At 39.6% G+C, this 21251-nt stretch overlaps 3 protein-coding genes across 7 annotated transcripts; all 3 read left to right on the top strand.

Annotated features, from left to right (window-relative positions):
• The first annotated feature begins 1207 nt into the window (after positions 1-1207).
• LOC308116835 (protein tyrosine phosphatase domain-containing protein 1) lies at positions 1208-7985 on the top strand. 4 transcript variants are annotated; one of them, XM_080475266.1, is made up of 13 exons: positions 1208-1361; positions 1617-1808; positions 2267-2347; positions 2562-2680; positions 3757-3894; positions 4024-4295; positions 4430-4732; positions 4870-5079; positions 5170-5286; positions 5650-5751; positions 5846-5926; positions 6028-6138; positions 6247-7985. In XM_080475266.1, exons 2-13 carry the CDS (start codon positions 1618-1620, stop codon positions 6364-6366), a joined length of 1845 nt encoding a protein of 614 aa, XP_080331392.1. In that variant the 5' UTR covers positions 1208-1361; position 1617; the 3' UTR covers positions 6367-7985. The 4 variants fall into 4 exon arrangements, with proteins under 4 accessions (XP_080331392.1, XP_080331391.1, XP_080331394.1 ...); XM_080475265.1 differs by having other exon boundaries at positions 1220-1361; positions 4828-5079; positions 6247-7120; XM_080475268.1 differs by lacking the exon at positions 2267-2347 and having other exon boundaries at positions 1220-1361; positions 6247-6987.
• Positions 7986-8779: 794 nt separating this feature from the next.
• Positions 8780-11407, top strand: cimap1b (ciliary microtubule associated protein 1B; the record flags this gene model as incomplete). Its single annotated transcript, XM_080474789.1, has 6 exons — positions 8780-8891; positions 10364-10567; positions 10700-10801; positions 10889-11010; positions 11094-11234; positions 11315-11407. The coding sequence occupies 6 exons, from the start codon at positions 8780-8782 to the stop codon at positions 11405-11407; spliced, it is 774 nt and encodes a 257-aa protein (XP_080330915.1).
• Positions 11408-14074: 2667 nt separating this feature from the next.
• Positions 14075-17897, top strand: rabl2 (RAB, member of RAS oncogene family-like 2). Of its 2 annotated transcripts, none has more exons than XM_080476052.1 (9): positions 14075-14263; positions 14355-14530; positions 14621-14650; positions 14997-15076; positions 15169-15248; positions 16011-16122; positions 16276-16373; positions 16522-16605; positions 16881-17897. In XM_080476052.1, exons 2-9 carry the CDS (start codon positions 14424-14426, stop codon positions 16959-16961), a joined length of 672 nt encoding a protein of 223 aa, XP_080332178.1. In that variant the 5' UTR covers positions 14075-14263; positions 14355-14423; the 3' UTR covers positions 16962-17897. The 2 variants fall into 2 exon arrangements, with proteins under 2 accessions (XP_080332178.1, XP_080332179.1); XM_080476053.1 differs by having other exon boundaries at positions 14098-14228.
• Positions 17898-21251: the final 3354 nt, after the last annotated feature.

Below are 21251 nucleotides of genomic sequence, written 5' to 3'. Positions count from 1 at the left end.
GAATGTTTTGGGCTCCACTTTCTGCTAAGAACTTTATTTTGGGACTTTTGGCTTTAATTCGGAACATGCTTTTAGTTCTTTTGGGGAAAAGCAGCTAAAAATGAAGATAAAGTAACAACTGTAGTCATGAGATTTACAACAAATGTCATATTTTGCCATCTGTCTGAGACCATGTCTCATGTCCACTAATTTTCATTAGATTAATAGTTTATCATTCACAACCAAAGTCCTGATGGGGCCATTGAGCTGTTCTGCTGTCTATAGATAAGACAGCCATCCAGCCGTCTGTCTTCTAGTATTTTGTTTATTACACAGATGACTGAAACTATGAGAGGTGCTTCTCAAAACATTACAATATCATGGAAAAGTCAATTTATCCATAATATATATAAAAACAATGAAATACCCATTTATTTTAAAGTAATTAAACATAATCTGAAATATTTCAAGGCTTCCTCATTTTATTAATTTTATAATTTCACAATGTTTTTAACTACCAAATCAATATTCTAAATATATATTGAAATGTTAAAAATGCTAGACACTGTTTATTATAAATGTCAGAATGAAAATAACTGACAAAGTAAATCATTTTTCAATGGTGTTAACGCTTTCTTAAAATTAACTTTGTTTAATCTTTTATAACATTTGCAGTAATTTCATTAGGCATCATCTGCTGATCCTTTTATTGGCCTTATCTTGTTGTTATTGCTGCACAGGAGGAAAACGTTTGTCCAGAGCTCCTCTTGCAGGCATTGAACTCATCCCAGTTTGATGCACTCAGGGCATGTGTCTGTGTTCTGTGCTTCAGTAACATATATGGACAATATTTGAAACAAATAAATGGAATGGTGGAAGAAAGGCTTCGAGAACCGTACTTCCACTTGTTCACATGAATCAGTTACTATGTTATGATATTAGACGAGAAAACATGAACAGCATTTGATTGTTCCTGCAGAGGAACCTTGAGCCTTGCTGCTGCCTGTTGACTGCAGTGAGGTTTACAAGTTAATTTCAAATGTTACCAGTCTTGGTAAAAAAAATCATATATGGTGCCTCAGCTGGAGCCAGGTAATTAGAACATACACGGTGTTTATATCTGAAGGCATAAGCATTATATAATTGGCTTGCTACTATGTGTGAGAGTGTTCTAATGTATTTATGACAGCTAATCAGGCTTAGTGAAGCTGGGTCATCCCTCAGTTTTGTTGGTGTGTTTATTCATGGAGAGCGGAGATAGAGGGACACATGTTTTTTTTCTGCTGGGTTAAAACAGACTTTGTCTTCTGATATCAATAACCTAAAGATTGAAGATTCATTAAATGGGATTTACAGCCTCACAGACCAACTTAATCAAAAGGGTAAGTCCTGAACTTGAAAGGTTTGTATATTTATGTTTGTTTTGTCTTTGCAAACTATACACTGTTTGTATAGAAAACACCGGGCAGACAAACAAAATGACAATGCTCATAATTATAGCACACAAATACAGTTAAAGAAAACTGTATCTTTAACACAAACAAACAAAGAATTGTGAAGGAGATTGTCAGAAGTGCGATTTGGTCCCGTGCATTGCATCTAACCAAGGCTGATCTTTCGGTGGGTTTTCTCTGCAGGATGATGCCAACCTTACCCTCACACATACCTGTACCCCGACCCGCCTATTCCCAGGCCAGGGAGAACCTGGTGAAAGCTATTCCTCCCAAGCTCCTCTGTCTGCTGGCCTGTGGAGGAATAGACTGCCGCTATGAAGGACCAGTATGCTGGAAATTAAACCAACAAGTCATCCGAGGCCTTTTCTCCTCCTGGTGGGACGACAGGGCTGTAGGCCTCATAGTAGCTTTGTGGTGCAAGTCATAGTGAAAAAAAACATCATGAGGTGCTTTACAGGTTATCAGAGTTGTATTGCTCAAGTTGCTGAGAATGAGTAACTGATGATAGTTCCAAGGCAATTGCAATTGGTTACTTACTTTGGGAAATAACTTGCAAGATTTCCAATTGTTCTGTCTTTTCAGCACCGTGTCATTCATGACTGATTCACTCACTAAGATGACCTGAGATATACTCTGTTGGATGTTCCTGAAAAATAGGAAGTTAGTCCTAAGTTAGCTTCTCTCAGTAAACAAGAGTTTAGTGAAGCAGTAACAGAGCTGTTCTCGTTGGAGAAAACTGCTAAATTAGTTAACTGGTTTCAGCAGGAAATATGGACGTTACAGTAACTCAGGCCTGTTTAACAGTGCTGAATATGAACCTCTCCATGTCTCAGGGTGACGGATGACATAATTGCCATGGCTCGACCCTCCAACCATCTGATTGAGAAGTACAACATCATAGATCAATTTCAGAGGTATTTGATATTCAGTAATGCCTGTGAAGGGAGTAGTGGTAGTCAGTATGTATTACTATGATAAAAGATAGGTTTGACCGCTTGTTGCCAAGGATACATACTGTTACTTTATTTCTATTTTTTTATTAACTCTTGTTAATATCACATTCTAATGCCTTTAAGCAAATTACTCATTGGTAAGTGTCATCTCCATATTTGTCATTTTGTTTCTCAGATTAAACATCAGATCTGTCATCAACATGCAGTTCCCGGGGGAACATGCTCACTGTGGACCTCCTCTGGACCCGGATAGTGGTTTTTCGTATTCTCCTCAGATCCTCATGGATAATGACAGTAAGAATTCCATTCCCTTAATTAAAAACATGTTTAATGTAGAGGCACTATCTAAAACAGAACTGGTTGCCTTTGTTAAAGCTGCGTCGAGTGAAACGTGTACATAGATTGGACATTTGTGCCAATTAGGCAGCAAGTCATTACAGTAGTATGACTCTCTGATTGTACTACATCCCTAACAAAGAAACAGTCACCTGAGTTAACACAACGGACTTTACATTACACACCTAAAACATCTATTACAATTCAGTTCGTTTATGTAGCACTAATTACAAAACTACCAGCTCACAGCAGGTCACTTTAACATGAAACCTCCAGCAGGATCAGGCTGTGTTTATTCTTGGGATCCTCAAACCTTTTCGCAGTGTGTAGCACCTGAGAAGATGTTGAGTTCTTCACGTACCACCATCAGAACCACCCTGAACACGTGGTTGTGGAGGCTTTCCTGTTTAGATGAAAACAGTTCACAAAGGGGAAATGTTTACACCTCATATGGGGATTATTCAATGCTCATTCTTTGCCAGCCACACTGTACAAATCATTTATAACAGGCGTCTCTTTATCATTCATAAATACACTGAACCAGAACGATAACACTAACAATTGTGTTCCATCAAAGTAACAAAAGTAGACACAAGATACTTTGAGTCTTTTCATATTTGTGTTGTAAGTTATACAGTTTGGAACACAGCAGATATTTAAAAAAAAATATATATATATATCTGCTGTAAGTTTCTACACCTACCAATAGAGGGAGCCCACTGTTGGTAGTATGTCTAACAGTTTGAGACTCAATAAGTTAGGAAGAGAGAGAAGATCGTGACAAAAGGCAGAGAGCAACAAACAAACAAGCTTCTATCAGACAGTGAGCTATTCCCCTCACTGCACATTTGATTGAGTTATCACGCAGACATCACCAACTTCTAGCTCCACAGTCAGAGATCGTGCCGGGAGGTACAATAAGAGCACAGAGATGAGACAGACACATAAAGTCAACTATCATCTGTGGTGACATTTGAATGTGAGGGTACTTAAAGCATCAGTCTATTAATTTAAAAAACAACTTTTTCTTGCAGTTTTCTTCTACAACTTTGGGATGCCAGATTTTGGAGTGTCATCTCTTGTTGGTGTGATTGACGCTGTGAAAGTTTTGACCTTTGCCGTGAAGGAGGGAAGAGTCGCTGTGCACTGCCACGCAGGCCTGGGGAGGACAGGTACGATCAAATGTACATACGGCATCTCCAGTGGTCACATCAGTATCGTGGTATGAGCAACTTCATAATATGCTCTGTGTACGCTCCGTTTATCTGCCTGTACGAAACTTTTGTCTTTCTTTTTAACAGGAGTCCTGATAGCCTGTTACTTGATCTACACTTTGCGCATCAGCCCAAGTGAGGCCGTCCACTTTGTGCGGATTAAACGTCCTCGTTCAATCCAGACCAGGGTGCAGATAAGCCAGGTGTTTGACTTTGCTCGCCTGCTTAGTACACAATTGGTCCAGTATCCAGACCTGAGGCTGAGGCATGGAGTCCCGTTCACCTTGCAGCACCACCTGAACCGACAGGCACTGCTGCTGCATGGTCAGGAGGCCCGCAAGCTCAGGCACACACCTAAGGTCAGAACTCTGTCATTATACTAATTATACTATTATACTGCGCTAATTCTCTGTCGTGGCCAACATCTGTCTGTGCGTTAAAGACATAAATCTACTGCCCCTCTATATGATTCCGTCTTTGCTCACATGCGTAGGTGGTGTACCTGCTCTGTGTGCATCTGTCCTGCTTAGCCCTGGGGCTCCCCCCTCCTCCAGAGGTCCATGCTGAGCTGGAGAAGAGGTCAGAACTGAGGGCATTAAGCAGCACTGTGAAAGAAACCCTGGTTTCCAAACAATACTTGCCCTTGCTGAGGGAAAATCGTAAGTGCTCGTGGACAGGCTCAGGGTCAGTGTCCTCCTGGGATGAACCGCTGGGATTCCTGGAGAGGAAGAGAGAGGTGCTGCTGGACAAACGCAGCTACAGTGACTCCGACCTCAGCAAGATCACAGTAAATGAGGTGAGGCCTCAGAGTATGCATCTAAAATAATTGCATGACTGGATTGTCTCTTACGATAGAAGCTTTTTCTCACTTTGTTGCGTTGTGCCCTGAAGGACCTGAAGCTGAACTCATACTGTACCTTTGCACTTGGAAAGGAGACAAACTGGTGTGTACAGGACCTGATACGAGCGGATCTGCCAGTTAGTCCAGTCCATGCTTTACGTTCGTCAGACCACCAGACTACCAAAAAGGAATCTTACACACTCAACATCACAACATCCAACATGAGGACAGGCAGCAGCTGTGCTAAGAGATCAAAATGTGCAGCGAAAAAGACACTTCTCAAGTATAATTCCAACATTGAGGTAAACTACTCCTACTGGTCGAACACAGTTTAAAAGACACAGGACACTTTGATTTGAATGGTTCACAACACTTTGATATCCATCACACAGTTATACAGAAATCCACATCATCCAAGCCCAACCTCCATGGCCCGTCCCATTGCGAAAGCGATGGCAGAGCAAGGTCCTCCAGGAGAAACCGTTCTGCAAAGGTCGGCTTTATTGCAGGTAAAAACGACAACGATCAATTTTCATTTGCCAACAAAGTCAATGTTGAGATGAACGTTTGTACAATCTTATTATATCAAAAGTAGACTTTGTCAAGTTACTGTGATTAAAAAAAAAAAAAGAATCAAATGTACCACTTCACTCATTTCAAGTCTTGACCACCAAAATATAATCACAACATGCAAACTCCCAACAAAGAAAGTCCACGCTGAGATTCTTACCCAGACTGTCTGGCTGTAAACCTATTTGACAGATTGACACCATGCTGCATCACGTCTATGAGGGGAACAGTAATGCATTGTAATAAACTTGATTTTACATTTGAAAAGTCACTTTCTACACCCTGCCTCTCTTATTTACCAGGAGGAACTGAACAGCAGTGAGTGTGGCTGGGCTCTGCTTGTCACCGAGTTAGACCCTCATGTCCTCTGTTGCCTCTTATGGACCTGGCTGGAGAAGTTAAGGGTCAGAAGGCACCAGAATTTCTAGAAATGCACGTTTTAACATTTCATTCTGTGGAAACTATAGCTCTCGTTCTGTTTTTTCCAACCTTATGCAGGATCCCGTTCTGAGTGCTGAGGATGTGGAAAAGTTGAGTGTTGGAACAGGAAAGAGAAGAGAACTCAGTGGGCTTAAAAAGGTAAAAAAGTAAATATACGGGTGCCATTTTTTCTTCATTCTGTACTACAAATCTCTTTATCAAATATACTAAATGTTGTTTTCCATATTGCACGACTGCAGGCTCAGAGACATACCATCTATTGTCTGCTGAGCTGTGTGAGTACAGTGACCAGCCTGTGTCCTCACAGAGAGGATGCAGTGCTGCATCGGCTGATGAGGGCACTTACAAGGGTGAGACAGTGCGCAAAGTATAAACAAACAAAATACCTGTGCTCCTTACAATATGAAGGACATATACTGATTTGTAGAGTGATTGTACTATATATTTCCACGCCACAGCGCCCCCAGGAGGACGTGGAAAGCCTCACATCTCTAATGAAAGTCTTGAAGAGCAGTATGAGAGAAGCCTTCCACAGCTGCAGACATACAGGGACCTGCAGCAGGAGTGATACACCCTGAAAACTGCAGTCATTTTATTGTCATTGTTATTTCCTTCCTAGTTTGTCTTTTTCATCATCTCATATATTTATTTAGTAAAACCTAGATTTTTGGGGGTTTGTTTGTTTTATGTTTTTGGATTTGATTTCTCTAAAAATAGTCTTAGTGTTGTATCTGACCACAGGAGCATTTTAAAAGAAGTTATACTATTGAAATGTCAGTTGTTTTTTTTGAGATTTCTACGCATGTGTCACACAAAGCAAAAACTTCAATGTATTCAATGTGACAAATATTTGCCTCTGGTTAACAAAACGTAATAACAAAAGACAAACATTTGAACTTTTGAAGTTTCCAAACATTGTGACCTACTGTACTTTTTTTATTTGTATTTTATAAGCTTACACTGTGTGGATTAAATCCAAACAGTATTTCAGTTTCCCTGATTTAATTAAAGTGTGGGATAAATGAAATTTTTATCTAATGTTATAATCATCTAAATGAAGCAGTATCTTATTGTGTCTTTGTTTTGTGTTTGATGTGTTTGGTTGTGTGATGCAGCCTCAACATTGTCAGTTGTCTTTCCCTGTTCACAAAGAAACAGAAATAATAAAATACTGATAACTGTCTGGTGAAGGAGGTTCTATAACGTTTTATGTGTTGTTGATATATTGTATGTTTCAATTTCATTGCTTCAGTATCAACACCATGGAATATGCATGACTGCAATGTGCTGTCACACTGATTGTCTCAGTAAAGCCCAGTATGAATGTTTTTCACAACACCAGTCCTTTTCCCATCATTAGGAATATTAGTTGTTTGTTTTTTTTGCTACTTTTGGGCACAGATGCAAAGAGTATCACAAATGTGTAGTGGAGTTCAATTACAGTTACATTGCTCAAATTGTACAATATTACAAGAAAAAGCAGTGTTTAGTAAAAAACAACAACAAACAAAGTGAAAGCACAAAGCACTTTACTTAAAAACTATCCATCCACCTTGGTTGGAGGAGCTGATCCAAGCTGATGTTGAGGGAGGGCAGGATACACCCGGGACAAGTCTCCAGTTCAATCCAGAGCCACACAGACACACACTCGCATTCACACTTACTGTCAGTTCAGAGGCTCCAGGTTAACCTCAAACACATGACAAGGTTAAGATCTAAGCTTTGAAGTCTCTTCTTCATATCTTGGTTACAGATAGTTTCCCTTTTATACAGTAGCTTTGGATTTAACACCGACTGTCTCACATACCCACCTATGCAACAAGAACAATAAACCTCCTTTCATTGTCAGCCTAATAATCCATTGGAATCACATCCAAGGTAACTTTTATCTGCTCCCTGGCACTGTGACACGTTGTGTTTGTAATGGCTTTGATCATATCATTGTTTTACCAACTACCATTATTTAAAGACATCAGTGTAACCTATATAAAAAAGCTGTATTGATTTAAGACGAAATTTGGGATGATTTATGAATAATACAAGCCTTTGTCCACACCAGGTTATGTATACATGTATGTGCACATATTGCCCAAAGTGTGTCGTGCTTATGGTGTATTTTCAAATGTCTTCAGCCTGGAAAGTTAAAGCAAAGTCATTTTATTCAACACTGAATAAACCTAACAACAGTGACACACACAAGCAATATGTGTTGTCAGAGGTTTGTTTTGAATGGTATGGAAACTCTGATACATTAGTCAGAGCCAGTTAAATCGTCAGAGTGTGCTCACAATGAGTCTCAATGGCTTTCATGCCTCATAAATCATTTACACCATCTGCATAATGTATTTTATGTATTCATGTTCCGGGAATTCCTGCACAGTTCACACAGAAATTCATACCCGGCACAAAATGAGCATGCCGATCAGAGCAGGCGTCTCCATGGCAACGTTGTCATAGTGAAGGTGACCAGCACCAAAACAATCTGTGTTTGGGTTCAATGCACATGCAGCATTCAAGACCACAACCTGACTCTCACAGCAGGACTCATAATACGGTAAAACCATTTCTTAAAGCGCACATCAAGATTTGTATTTATTTATTAGAAAGCTTGTTTTTGGCAGATTTCTCTTGGTGTACAATAGATCTTGGTGCTGTAACAGTCTTTTCTCTTGCCATAAATACAACAGGCCTTCATTGCAGAGCAGGATATCATACGTACCTTACTCAGCCTGAAGTTGTTCTTAGCCCAGAAAATCTGTTGAAATCTTACCGTTGGCTCTGAATGTGCTGTCTTCAATATTAAGTAACTTTTGAGTGCTGTTGAGTGTATAACATTGAAATGATGTCTCTTTAACTGCGGAGGGCTCTGAGAGGAGGAGGCTTTGAGAAAGCAACACATTAGTTTGTTATAAGCATTACCAACTGAGAGTGTGTTTAGATTTATAATGATTTTTGATGACAAAAACAAAAAAATGTCTTTCTCTAAGGGAAATGCCCACCGCTGAACCTTGGGTTGGGACCTGGAGGCCCCATAGGCGAAGAGGGCCTATAGCTGCCCAATATGGGAGCCCTGGGCCCAAGTATGGACTGCCTGGACTTACAGGTATTGCCAAAATGAAAAGGCCCTAATCAGTGTCATACGTTGACCCATCTTTTACTCTGTACCACTTCTCAAGTTAGAATAACACTTAGCTCAGCTAACAGCAGTGCAACTGAGACGTTGTAGTTACACAACAGGGCTAACACAAGCATCGCTCCAAACAATTGGTCAATTGATGACACACTGTCAGGCCACCCGAGGGCCAAATTGTGAGCAAGCGTATGCAATGTACCCAGATTTATAGCTCAAATATCGATGAAACTGTTTTAATCAAATGTTAGTGTAATGCTGTTATTGAAATTGCTCAAGCAAATTATATTTTCCTATAACCTGTGAAACCATGAATGTTTGTGTTTTGTTTTTTAAACGGGCTCATGGGCCACTCAGAATGGGAGCGAAGGCCACTTTGTTAGGTCTGATATATAAGATTCATTTAGTTACTTATTAAAGTTACTCTACCAGGAAAAACTCTTTCAAATATACTTCCCATAAAAGGTATCACTTCTGCACAGAGAATAAACAATACATGAAAGACCATTACCACTCTTGTCTACAAATTTACCTAAATCTGTTGCCTAAACCAATCACACCAAAGTCGATATGTTGACAAACAAATGGGAATTTGTCGCCATCAAACTGTTTTAATATTTCGCTACCTGACGTTATCTTCAGAAACCTGCCGCATGGGTTCCTGGGATATCAAAGATGGTGTTGCAGCAGCTCTCACGAAAATATCAACATTTGACCGATTCAGCCTGAAAAAATAGTCAAACTTTCTCAAAGAAAGAGTATTCAAGTCACAAGAATAGTCTTAAATGTTGAAAAACTGAGCGTTAATCGACTTCGAGTGGGAATCGTGATCTCACGAGATCAAATGTACAAATGGGATCTTGTGACACCCGGGGATTTTATGCAAAATTTAAATGCTGGAAATACGTGTTTGTATGAGTGTAAAGACGAATTTCCTTCAGAAAAGTATTGACAATGTATTAGAGCTGTACGTCGACTACTAGAACTGGCTCCTAAAGTTTTCATTTTTCCCATGTGGATTCTGGTAGAGGAACTTTAATTACATTGGGACTGTGGGGGGTAGTTGGGAATACCTGTAGAAACCCCACAGGCACAGGGAGAACATGCAAACTCCATAATGAAAGGCTCCATGTTGCATTTACAATTCAGTAATGTCAGTCTCATAAGATATACTAAACAATTAATTAGGAATTTGATTAATTACAATTACCAGAATCAGAAAAAAGTATGATTCCAAAAATTGTATTTATTCACAATGAAAACAAGAGCATGGGGGCAGTCAGTGTCTGCAGGAAACCCTGCAGTGAGATCCTCACATTCCTGAGAGTCTGACTCCACATGTCATGACTTTGTATCATGACATGAAGATTGTCTTTCCTTAGAAATGAACCAACTTTTCTGTGGTCTTTTGAGATCCCACCAATAGTAATCTGTCCTTGATACAGGTGGATCCAATCATGACCCTACCAGATTCAAAGCTCCGGCGTTTAGCGTGGGGTTACGTCATTGTGAGGTCAAAACTCAGTGCTCTCCTGGACCAACATATTTAATCCCCTCCAACGTCACCAGAACTGGCCGAGATGGTACACCTGCGTTTTCACTCCACAGCCGTTTGCAGAACCAAATAATATTCAAGGGTCCTGGGCCAGGTCTGTAAAGTCCTTGAAATATGAAAAAAAAAAAGATTTTTCCTTTTATTTCATGTTTTAACAATATTGACACTGAACTCTATCTGACTGGCTGTCATCATTACCTTCATCTTCATTTCTTCTGTGTTTCAGGACACTATGCCCCAGAGCAGGCAGGAAAGTCAGTTTTCCCCACTGCCCCTGCTTACTCTCTGTCTGGGAGGAGTAAAGATCGCAGTCGAAGCCAAACACCAGGTGCCATACTTATTTGAGGCGAGCATATTGTAAGCTGTGAATTAAAAGGACAATGCATGTCAACTTTATCTGTGGCTCGTACTTCAGGTCCAGCTGCCTACTCTCTCCCTCCTGTGCTGGGGTCAAAAACTGTGACTACACCTTCAGCCCCAGCTTCTTCAATTGGTCGTCGCAGCAAATCTGGAAGCTTCTATGAAGACCTACAGAAGGTGCATGGAAAACTTCATTAAAACGCTTTGGAAAAATCTGAAACTCTACATTCATTTAATCTGTACTTTTCTTCCTCATTCAGACGCCTGGACCTGCAGCCTATAAAGTTGTCGACCCCTACAGTTACAAACAAAAACCTCCCAAGTTCAGCATAGCTGGTCGTCACTATGCTCCAGAAGAAACCATAAAGAAACCAGGACCAGGAGCCCACTATCCTGAAAAAGTAAGAAACGTCATGAAGACCTTTGTGATTTCAAGATCGTTACATTCGGAGTTTGTTCATTCGTTTGTGTTTCTTTACAGGTGACTGTCACAAAAAAGGCAGCTCCAAGTTTTTCCTTCGGCCTTCGTCACTCAGAATACACCACACCATTCATTTTGAAAGAAAACGATTAATGGAAACTAGAATCCACATACCAGTCTTGAAATAAAGCCTAAAAAACTAAATTCTGATGGGAACAGAGAATTGGACCGAGTCAATACCTTAAGTAGGTCACAAAAAACATAATAAAAATGAAAAAGAAAAATCTAAGGCACTTTCCATTATCTATGTTCAGAGCAATTTTTCCTTTCTTTTTTTGGGGGGGAAAAACCCAAATTTTTCCAGTTTTTTCCATCTTTAATCCATAATTATTTAAGCTTTGTATATATTTGATCTCAAACAATGACTTACAAACCTGAAAATGTATTCATTTTTGTAAAAGAAACAAGAATAAAGCAGCCTATAGTGGACAAGCAACTGTAGAAATGTATCAATTCATCAAAAGACTGAAGGGGATTTTATTCTTTGGGAATCCCAACAAACATTCTAATCATAAGGAATGACAAAACTAAGAAGGAAAACTAAATCAATGAAATTGCCTTATTCTTCCTCAATCCCCAACTAGAACACATGTTCATTTATACATAAATACAATATACACGTGTATATAAACTGCATGAATAGGCACCAGATTACACATGAATACAGAGTGACTGGTTCAGACAGTGACTTTTGTGCAATTGCAATTGCCTCAACTCCTGACTCAGGAGGACTAAAGAAGCGGAGAAAGATTGTTAAATCTGTATCCACAATGATCAATACCCCCTCCCTCCCTTGGCGGAGCTTTTTAACCAACACTGTGCATGCAGCAGTACTGGCATCATCAAAAACGGTCACCATCTTTCCCACACGGCTTTCTTCTTACTACCATCTTGAAAAGGTGCAGGCGTTTCTTCCAGCAGGCGGTAAGACTCATAAACAATCTGTGATTGGAAATAAAAAAAGAAAAAAGAAACCTAAATAGGCTCTGCGGTCTGAGGTCTGGTGCAGCATATGCATAAGACAGTTGATTCTGGTCCTGGATAGGCTTGTGGAGATGAGAATAAAATCTGCTTTAAAGAGGTGGTTCTTTTGTGATTGTCCCAGGTACTTATGTTCAAGAAAGAGGTGGGAAAAAATGGTTTCAGGGAGGCGTGGTTGAGGAAGGGCTTCAATCACTATGATATGAAAGTGGTCCTCATGGTGGCTGAGTACCCTGTAACTTGCCCTGGTACTGAGGAATGCTAGAAGAGGCTGTGGTATTATCCCCAGCCAGGGCATGGCTTTTCTGTTTCCTCCAGGTCAACCAAGATAACTGTTTGAAAATGCATTCATATATACTTATGCTATATACAGTATGTTTGATCTTATGTGGGCCAGACCCTTAAATAACTTTAATATTTAAAAAAAAAAGTACTCAAAAATCTCTCTTTGTCAGTCTGTCTGTTTGTTTGTCTATCCTGTCCTTTCCTTTCCTCTCCTCTCCTCTATCCCCTCACTCCAACCAGCCAGCAGAAAAGCCCTCACCTCTGAGTTTGGTTTCTGCAAAAGTTTCTTCCTGTTAGAGGGAGTTTTTCCTTTCCACAGTCGCTGTGCTTGCTCACGTGGATCTGCTGGGTTTCTCTCTGTAAAAAGCACCCAGAAATGACTGTGTTGTATTTGGTGCTATATAAATAAAGTTGAATTTAATTGAATCATTAAGAAGTTCATGTTTCATTGACTATACTTTTACAACACATGGTACATTTAAAATTTGTATAAAAAAGAACCACTTTTTCAACAATATTATGCCTCAGTTCACCATGTATGTTACAAATGACACATTTCAGAGGCCTTTTTATTATTATACTATTTGCATCTTGGAAGGCATGAAACATTTGGCCACATGTTGAACTCAAAAATATTGCAGACTAGTTCATATTATTAATGAGTTCTAGAAGTTATCTGCATATGTAGACATATTTCTTTGTCTGTGTAGTAATCCTGATCACCTGAATTGACTCACCACATAATGATGGGAACTCGGTAGAGCGCTTACCTTTCCCAACACCACCTTGCAACATTAAGGTCATATGATGTTCTGTTGGTTCCCATTCTTTTGTGCTACTTAGAGCGAGTTGGCATGTGATTGGCTCAGAGTGGAGAAGGGGGGCAGGAAGAAGAGTTAGCAGTGGCAACAGACGCTGATCTCCTTTGATCTCGTCCATGAGGTGCCTCTTATGGAACGTTGTATGGGACTTTTTTTGTTGTTGCAGTTTTTGGGGGATTTATTCAGAAATGGTTAATTCTTAGCATCACAAAATCTAATGGATTGGTCCTTGGATGATGACAAATCATTCCCGAAGACTTCATGTAATCCAGGTTAATAGTTTTTGCAAAAGGTGGGTCAAAATACACACACACACACACACACACACACACACACACACACACACACACACACACACACACACACACACACACACACACACACACACACACACACTTTACGAGCTGGGATGTGATCTGACGCACCAGCTTTTGCTCGCGGACCGTATGTTTGTTAACCATTGGTCCTCAATGCAGCCATGCCGCTCAGTCATTGGAATAAAAATAGAACCGGCAATAGTTGTTCACTCAGTGAAGAAAAAAATACTTGGAAAAACCAACGAATTGATCTTGTTAGCTAAGAAACGTATATTAGATTTTTTTCCCCAACGAAAACGATGCTTTCGTTGAGCATTTCAGACAGGCACATATAAGGGCAGCAGGATACATATACGGAGGTCCTGCGAGCGTCCCCGTTGCGTAGGAACGAAAATCCTCAGAGTCCCTCGCGCTCCCCGTCTTTACACGTCGATGACGAGAAGCCTCATAATACTTCTAATCACAGGACTTCCAGTGACATTTGATGGAGTTTAAGAGTTGCAGTTGACGGTAAATCTCCTACAGCTGTGGTGTGCAGGCGTCCGGTAATCATTAAAAACCGACACGGTCCACGTTAACGTCAGCTAACTGATGACAAGCTAACTCACCAGGTGACAGTAGCCCTTCAATGTAAAGTCCTCCAGGAGCTCAACTCGATCTACCTGAAAGGACTGAAGTCAATCCACAGGGAGAGAAAGGGCGAACATGGCTGGTGATGCATCCAGCATCCCTGAACTGGACCAGAAGAAATATGATGGGGACGAACAAGTGAAGATTATCTGTCTCGGAGACAGCGCAGTGGGCAAATCTAAGTGAGTATTTATTTATTTATTTATTTATTAGCTTTATTTTAACCTCACATTATCTGCTGAGCTCTCACAGTGTTTGTCCTCCCCCCACAGGCTGATGGAGAGGTTCCTCATGGACGAATAGTATCCTTCTGCAGCTTCACACAGTTCAAATACATGTTTTCAATATTTATATTGAACCACATGTATTCAATCAGAATCACAGAGTCCTTCGTGTATCATCATAAAATATAACCTCCCTGTCAATTGTAGGCTGTTTACCATGATTCATACCACTGCATGAACCAGATTCTGTCCGCAACCCACAAATCAAATAACTGTAACTTTATTAGACTTTAATTTGTAGCTGCTTTCTACTTGCTTGTTGAGTCTCACAAACATTTAGAATGACACAAAGACAATCATCTGGGAAATGAGTTCCAAACCATTTGTCCTACTGAGAAGATAAGGTCCTTAAGTCTTATGGCAGCCGTCCTCAACAGTTATCAACCTATGCGTTGACTCTGTATAAGCACACAGCAACTGTAGGAAGCATGACTGTAGCAGTTGGTATGTATTCTGAATTAGTTGAAAACAATCAGGAAACTCCACATTTGAAACAATCTGACTTTACATCTGTACGTTTTATTGTTGACCCACAGATTTCTGGGATACAGCGGGCCAGGAGAGATTTCAGAACATGCACCCGTCATACTACCACAAGGCACATGCATGTATCATGGTAAGGCAAGCTGTGTAAAACATACATTATTCTCGATAATTCCATAGCACATAGGAGCACATAGTCCTGATTTTGGCAGTGGGAACATAGAAAAATGTTTTAATAATTCCCCTTGGATGTAAACAGGTATCTAAACAAAAGCAATTATAATGTTATGCGATTCTTTGTGTTGAAATGTAGGTAGTGAAAGTTAAAATCTGTCAGTTGAATTGTAAGTAAATGTAAAGAAAGAACAGACATTCTGCTCACCTACGTTAATAAAGTAGCTCTTAAATGTTCAGATGGATCACTTTGGTAAACAGTTATCAGAACATACATCGCTCGACTCTGATCATATGGAGGCTCGCAACGGTATTCATACCCCTTGAACTTTTTCACATTTTGTCAGATTAAAACCACAAACGTAGATGTATTTTATTGTGATTTTATGTGAAAGACCAAAACAGCATGCAGCATAATTGTGTGAAGTGAAAGGAAAACCATGCATGGTTTTCAATTTTCCTATTTTTTTCCAAATAAAAAAACCTGAAAGGTATGGTCTGCAAAAGTATTCCTCCTAAGTTACTCTGATCCTTGTTAATAAATCTCAGTATAAATACAGATGTTCTGTGTGACTCTGGATCATACATTTGTGGTTGTAATGTGACAACATGTGGAAATGTTCAAAGAGACACAGTAAGTACATCAAATGTACCTCCTGAACCTGAGACACAGTCATTAAAAAAAAAAAAAAAAAAATCTGACCTCTCTTTAATCACTCAGGTTTTTGATGTACAAAGGAAGATCACATACAAGAATTTAGCCAACTGGTATAAGGAGCTGAGAGAGTACAGGCCAGAGATCCCCTGCTGTGTGGTTGCCAACAAAATTGATGGTGAGTATGATGATAGTGTTTTATTTATAAAGAGTTACGCTCGCCAAAAAAAACAAAAAAAATGACTGTGACATGATTTATTTGCAGCAGCAGCAGCAGCAGCTTTGTCGTGTTTGTGCAGCAGACTTGATATTTGCTTTCTCACATTCGCAGCTGACTTAAAGGTGACACAGCGAAGCTTCAACTTCGGGAAGAAGCAAGGGCTTCCTTTTTACTTTGTATCAGCTGCAGATGGGACCAACGTCGTTAAGGTCTTTGTTGATTTTTCTCCCAAGGTTTTACAAACATGATTGACTGTCAAACTAATTCCTCTTATGACTTAGAATAGTCTCATTAAAGCAGCACAGTACTTGACGTGCCTCTTTGTGCTGATTGTTTGGATTGTCACTGTCTTATCAGGTGTTTAGAGAAACAATCAAGAGAGCCGTAGACTACAAGCAAAACCCCAGCGACTTCATGGATGAAGTACTGCAAGAATTAGAGGTAAACACAATAAGACGGCTGATGTGCTCAAAGAAACTAGTATTTACTGCCAAAGAGGGACGAGTGTTTCACTGCATGCTCTAAGAAACCTTGTAATTGGTTTGTAATCCCTCTTTCATTGTATGGATAATAGACACTTTACAGACACTTTACCAGGAACTCACTTCATTTGAACTGCAGTGTTTGTGAATCTTTTGTAGAGGTTGTTTTTTTTAAATGTGATGACGTTCATCTGGTTTTTGTGGTCAAAATGAATTGTTGTGATTACCTTTCAGAACTTTGACCTGGAGAAGGAAGAAGAAGATTCCGAAGCAGGTGGAGAGGGATTGAAAGCAGAGAGTCCGCAGTTGGGATGAAACATGTTTAGAATCATCTAATGGATAATTGGTCCTTTTTCTGCAAAAGTGATATTTCATGTTTTGTGACTCCATCAACAGGCAGTGGTCTTTGTTATTCTGGTGGTTTGATAGTGAGATTGTTTCATTGTCACCGCTGCTGCAGGATGGCAGAGTCATTCAGTTTCAGTCGTTTATGTTGTGAATGTAGGAACATCTGACAAAACTGTATTACCCTTTAAGTGATATTCTGTTTTTCAAATGAATTCAAACAAATTAATTGTACAGGTGTGAAATTATTTGATATCGTGATGCAGCGGACAACAATAGTAAGACAGCTCCTCTCTCACTATGTTGTACACAGAAATGTACATATGGATGTATTTATATGTGACTGCAATGTGTGGCATTCATTAATAAACATCTCTGGAACCTTTGTAACGAATGAAACGCTGAAGAAAGAGGATGACACACTTTGTTTTAATTATAAATTTATTACATAATATAACAAACATATATCTCTGTGGTGGAGGTATCCCGGGCAACAGCTCAGATCTTGCCTCAGCCTTCGCCATCGCCCCAGCTCTGTTCGCATGAGGAATACTAGGTAGCTTGTGGGTAAATTGGGATGTTTAACTGGAACTTCCCTGTATCAAAAAATGTCAGAGGAACTTCCATACCCTAAGCTTTCAGGCGAGGGAAAAGTCACAGATGGGCTGCCTGGTTGTTGGATGCAGAGAAGGGGCAGTCGAGCTGTGAGACAAGGTCGAGGCATTGCAGCGATACGTCCACCGTTCTAAACTTCACAGTGCAAACAAGGAGAAAACCAACGATGAAAGAAAAAACCTTTTTGATGATAAGATCACTGGTCCCAGCGCTCGCCGTATCCCAGTGGTTTTTTATTTTTCTTAAAAAGGTCACACTGCTCCCCCTACGCTATGTAGATTGTGCTTTGTTGATTATAAAATAAGACAAAGATAACTCTCTGTTGAACTTATTTGACCTAATGATGTGCACGTCTGTTACACATTGCTCATTTTGCATTCTGCATACGTAGTAAAGTTACACAGCAATCCAACCAGGTATTCACTACAGCATTTATTCTTTTACCCAGGCCAGCCTGTGTCTGAGCTCAGACTGTACACGTGTGCACCTCTCATGTGTTTCATCTGCATCTATTTGGGAAGAAGAGCCTCCACCAGAGTCAAATCAAGCAAGTGTGTTACTGTCGCAACATTTAAATTGAAATGCTGATGCAAGTAGATATAAACAGGATATGTATATGTATATATATATATATATATCCTGTTTTTGTTTTGTTTTACAAAATAAAAATGACTGTCATCCTACCTGCAGGAAAAAAAACAAAACAGGAGGATCTAACAAATGTGTGTTGTTCTCAAGATTTCCAGGAGATGGCACCACATTATCATATTACCTATCAGCAGTAGACTGCCGTAACTAAGATAGTCCTAAAGCAAAGACAAATATACAGTTAAAAGTTCCTTTTTGGCACATTTTTCCTTTGTGTTGTTTGTTCCTCACTGGGTCGCCTCATACCGCACAGCCAAAAACTCAGAAACTGAAGGTCTGAAAAAGGAAAAAGGAGTGCTGCCAGACAGAGTGGAGGGTAAGGAGCGCAAAATGCCATCTGGGAATGGGAGTACAAAACAGTGACACTGCATAAGCTGCACCTACACAGTTACAAGGTGAGTCGTACATATTGGGAGTATAAAATGTGACGGTGATCATTGTTATCTTGTGGTAATCTCTGTTGTTTCTGTCTGCCTGCCGCTCCCCCCTCTGAGGAAGAACAGTCCACTTCTCCAAGGCTGCAAAACAAGGATGCAGAAGGATGACGTTCAGTCAAAGATGACTGTACCTGTGCACTGTTCCGTTTGTGTGTCTAGATTTCTGAGTGTGTTTGTGTGACACAGCCACTGCCGGGAATCTCTGATGGTTTTACAGTAAGGCTATAGTGGACTCCAAAGATGTAAACCCTAACAATTGACCACACACTCTCTCACTGTCACATACACTCACTCTCATTGTCTCACTCCCAAACAAATACACAACGAAAATGAAAACAAGCGTCTTGCACACACACACACACAAACACACACACACACACACGTACACGGTGAAGAGGAACGACCACACAGATTCAGGGAATCCAGATGCACACATGCGCTTGGACGATGGGTGGCTTTTATGTTAGCACCTTGTCACCTTGTTTTGTGCAAAACATCCCCTAGTTCATAGTTCAGAGTTCAAAAGTTCAAGAGTTCATAGAAAGAATAAAATCTGCTCACCTTTTCCACAGGTGGTTAACTATGCATATATGCCAAACATTCATATATAGATCTATATACTTTTGTTTTTCAAAAATTTATATGAAATCTATCATATATACATTGCTTGTGATAAAAAAAAGCAAATATTTTTTTTTTTTTTTTTACAAGTTTAAGTATGTTTAGAATGGACAGGATATTTTTCCTTTTTTTTTTTCTTCTTCTTCTTCTTCTTCTTCTTCTTCTCTGTCACTCTAAAATTTAAATGAGTGAAAAGTTAAAGTACCATGTTCCACACGCTACAAAATCTACCCACAGTGTCCGAGGGTAACAAATCATCAACACATACCTTAAAAGAATAAAAATCAAAAGGTCCAAATGAATCTGAGGACACAATAACACTGAAGTTAAAAGTAAAATAAACAGTGAGGTCAAAGTGAGGCAGTGAGTGCTATTCTTACAACCCCGATACAACAGTATAATCCGCCTGTTGGCATTTACTGATTTGCAAAAAAGAAAAAAAAAAAGTGCACAAGAATTTTCACCAAGTGAGACCTCCTTGGTCTACTAAATGCTGATGCGCAGAAGTTTTTTTAATGGTAAAACACAGTTCTTGTAAGAAAAAAAAAAAAAATGCTTTTAGTTTGTTGCGCGAATAAAACTCACTGTTTCTCACTGCCAGCAGAAGCTACTCATGAGTACAATTGTAGATTTGTATTGTTGAAAGAAAATCTTCAGTTGAGTCTTTCAACTCTTTACAAGCTGGACTCTGGACTATCAGAGCTCTGGCTGCCACCGTGTAAAATATCATGTTACTCATTTGGACAATGGTAACAAAAGAACAAAGCAGCAACAGTGTAAGACACTGCCAGGTTGTAAAATACAGAATTTTCTTTAAGACCTGACAAAGGCTTTCCCATCCCCACAGCCTGAGGATCTACAGACATATACTGCGACAGCGATTCAGCAGGGCATGGCAAGCTTGCAAATTTCTTTTCATTGGTTATGCACCCAGTAAAAGATGTTATGGATTCGCCTTCATTGGTTCACATTCCATGTAGAGGAACCTGAAAAAATGATGCTGATTTCTGTTATCTGGTCCGTCAATGATTCTTTTCTCACTATGGGCGCTTAAAGATATACCAGTGTTCTCTTCCAGGGTCGCAGGGATGGAAATTTTACAAGACGCTCTTTCATTCTTCAGGATGCATTGGCATTTGAACGTAAGAATTTGAATATATCTTGTTGAAAAAGCTGAGAACCTCATCATGCTGGTGCCACAAACTTCCATCCCTGAGTGATAAACAGGCAAAAGCGAAGGAGACCCTCATTAGCTGGCTCATTTGGTGGCCCCCTCCAGTATTTCACGGTGTACAAAACTGTGACAGGACTGCCAGCTGTGAGAATCTGTAGCTGAAGCGGTAGGGATGGGTGTCAGCTGAGGTCTCAGCCTCACATTACGGGATGCCCTTTAGTATGAAGGAAGACCATAAGAAAATAAAAACAAACAACAAACTCTTCATCCAAAACATGATGCAACTCGTCATGCTACGTTTCAAGAAAGGGTGACTTTAAAGTTGTATACCAATGACAAAATTTCATTTCTGTATCTATATACTTTTTTCTTTCAAATATATATATATATATGTATATATATGTATGTATATAATTGGTAGAAATGAGTAAACTATTGGTGGAATAGATTTAAAGATTTGTCTCTGCCTTCTATACTAAAAACCAAAAAAACAGGCGCAGATTAATTTATTACATTTCCTCTTCGGACATTGGATTTTTTTCTTCTGAAAGCTATATTAGATACATATATATTATATAATATAATACCTATATATAATATTCCCTTTGGAAAAACCAAAAAAATTGATTATGAAAAAAGCCACGAGTGTTGGTTAAACATTCTCCAAATATAATAGATAGCACAGTCAGGGTACCAAGGCAGAGGGGTTTTCTCCTGTGGTTTACTTTGTGGAGCTCCTCCTCTGGGCTCTGAAGTGTTCAGTTT

This window comes from Lipophrys pholis (genome assembly GCF_963383615.2).
Source record: "Lipophrys pholis genome assembly, chromosome: 11".
In the NCBI taxonomy this organism is placed as follows: domain Eukaryota; kingdom Metazoa; phylum Chordata; class Actinopteri; order Blenniiformes; family Blenniidae; genus Lipophrys; species Lipophrys pholis.
Note: the sequence above shows the minus strand (reverse complement) of the source record. Positions and strands in the feature narration are given on the sequence as shown.

What these genes read in the sequence shown, in the direction of transcription:
- LOC308116835 (XM_080475265.1), top strand. Translation starts at nt 1,618, where the DNA reads ATGATGCCAACCTTACCCTCACACATACCTGTACCCCGACCCGCCTAT. An exon ending in CGCAGGCCTGGGGAGGACAG is followed by an intron (nt 3,895 to 4,023) that starts GTACGATCAAAT and finishes TCTTTTTAACAG; the next exon opens with GAGTCCTGATAGCCTGTTAC. An exon ending in CCTGGCTGGAGAAGTTAAGG is followed by an intron (nt 5,752 to 5,845) that starts GTCAGAAGGCAC and finishes AACCTTATGCAG; the next exon opens with GATCCCGTTCTGAGTGCTGA.
- rabl2 (XM_080476052.1), top strand. Translation starts at nt 14,424, where the DNA reads ATGGCTGGTGATGCATCCAGCATCCCTGAACTGGACCAGAAGAAATAT. An exon ending in AGGCACATGCATGTATCATG is followed by an intron (nt 15,249 to 16,010) that starts GTAAGGCAAGCT and finishes TTAATCACTCAG; the next exon opens with GTTTTTGATGTACAAAGGAA. An exon ending in ATGGGACCAACGTCGTTAAG is followed by an intron (nt 16,374 to 16,521) that starts GTCTTTGTTGAT and finishes CTGTCTTATCAG; the next exon opens with GTGTTTAGAGAAACAATCAA.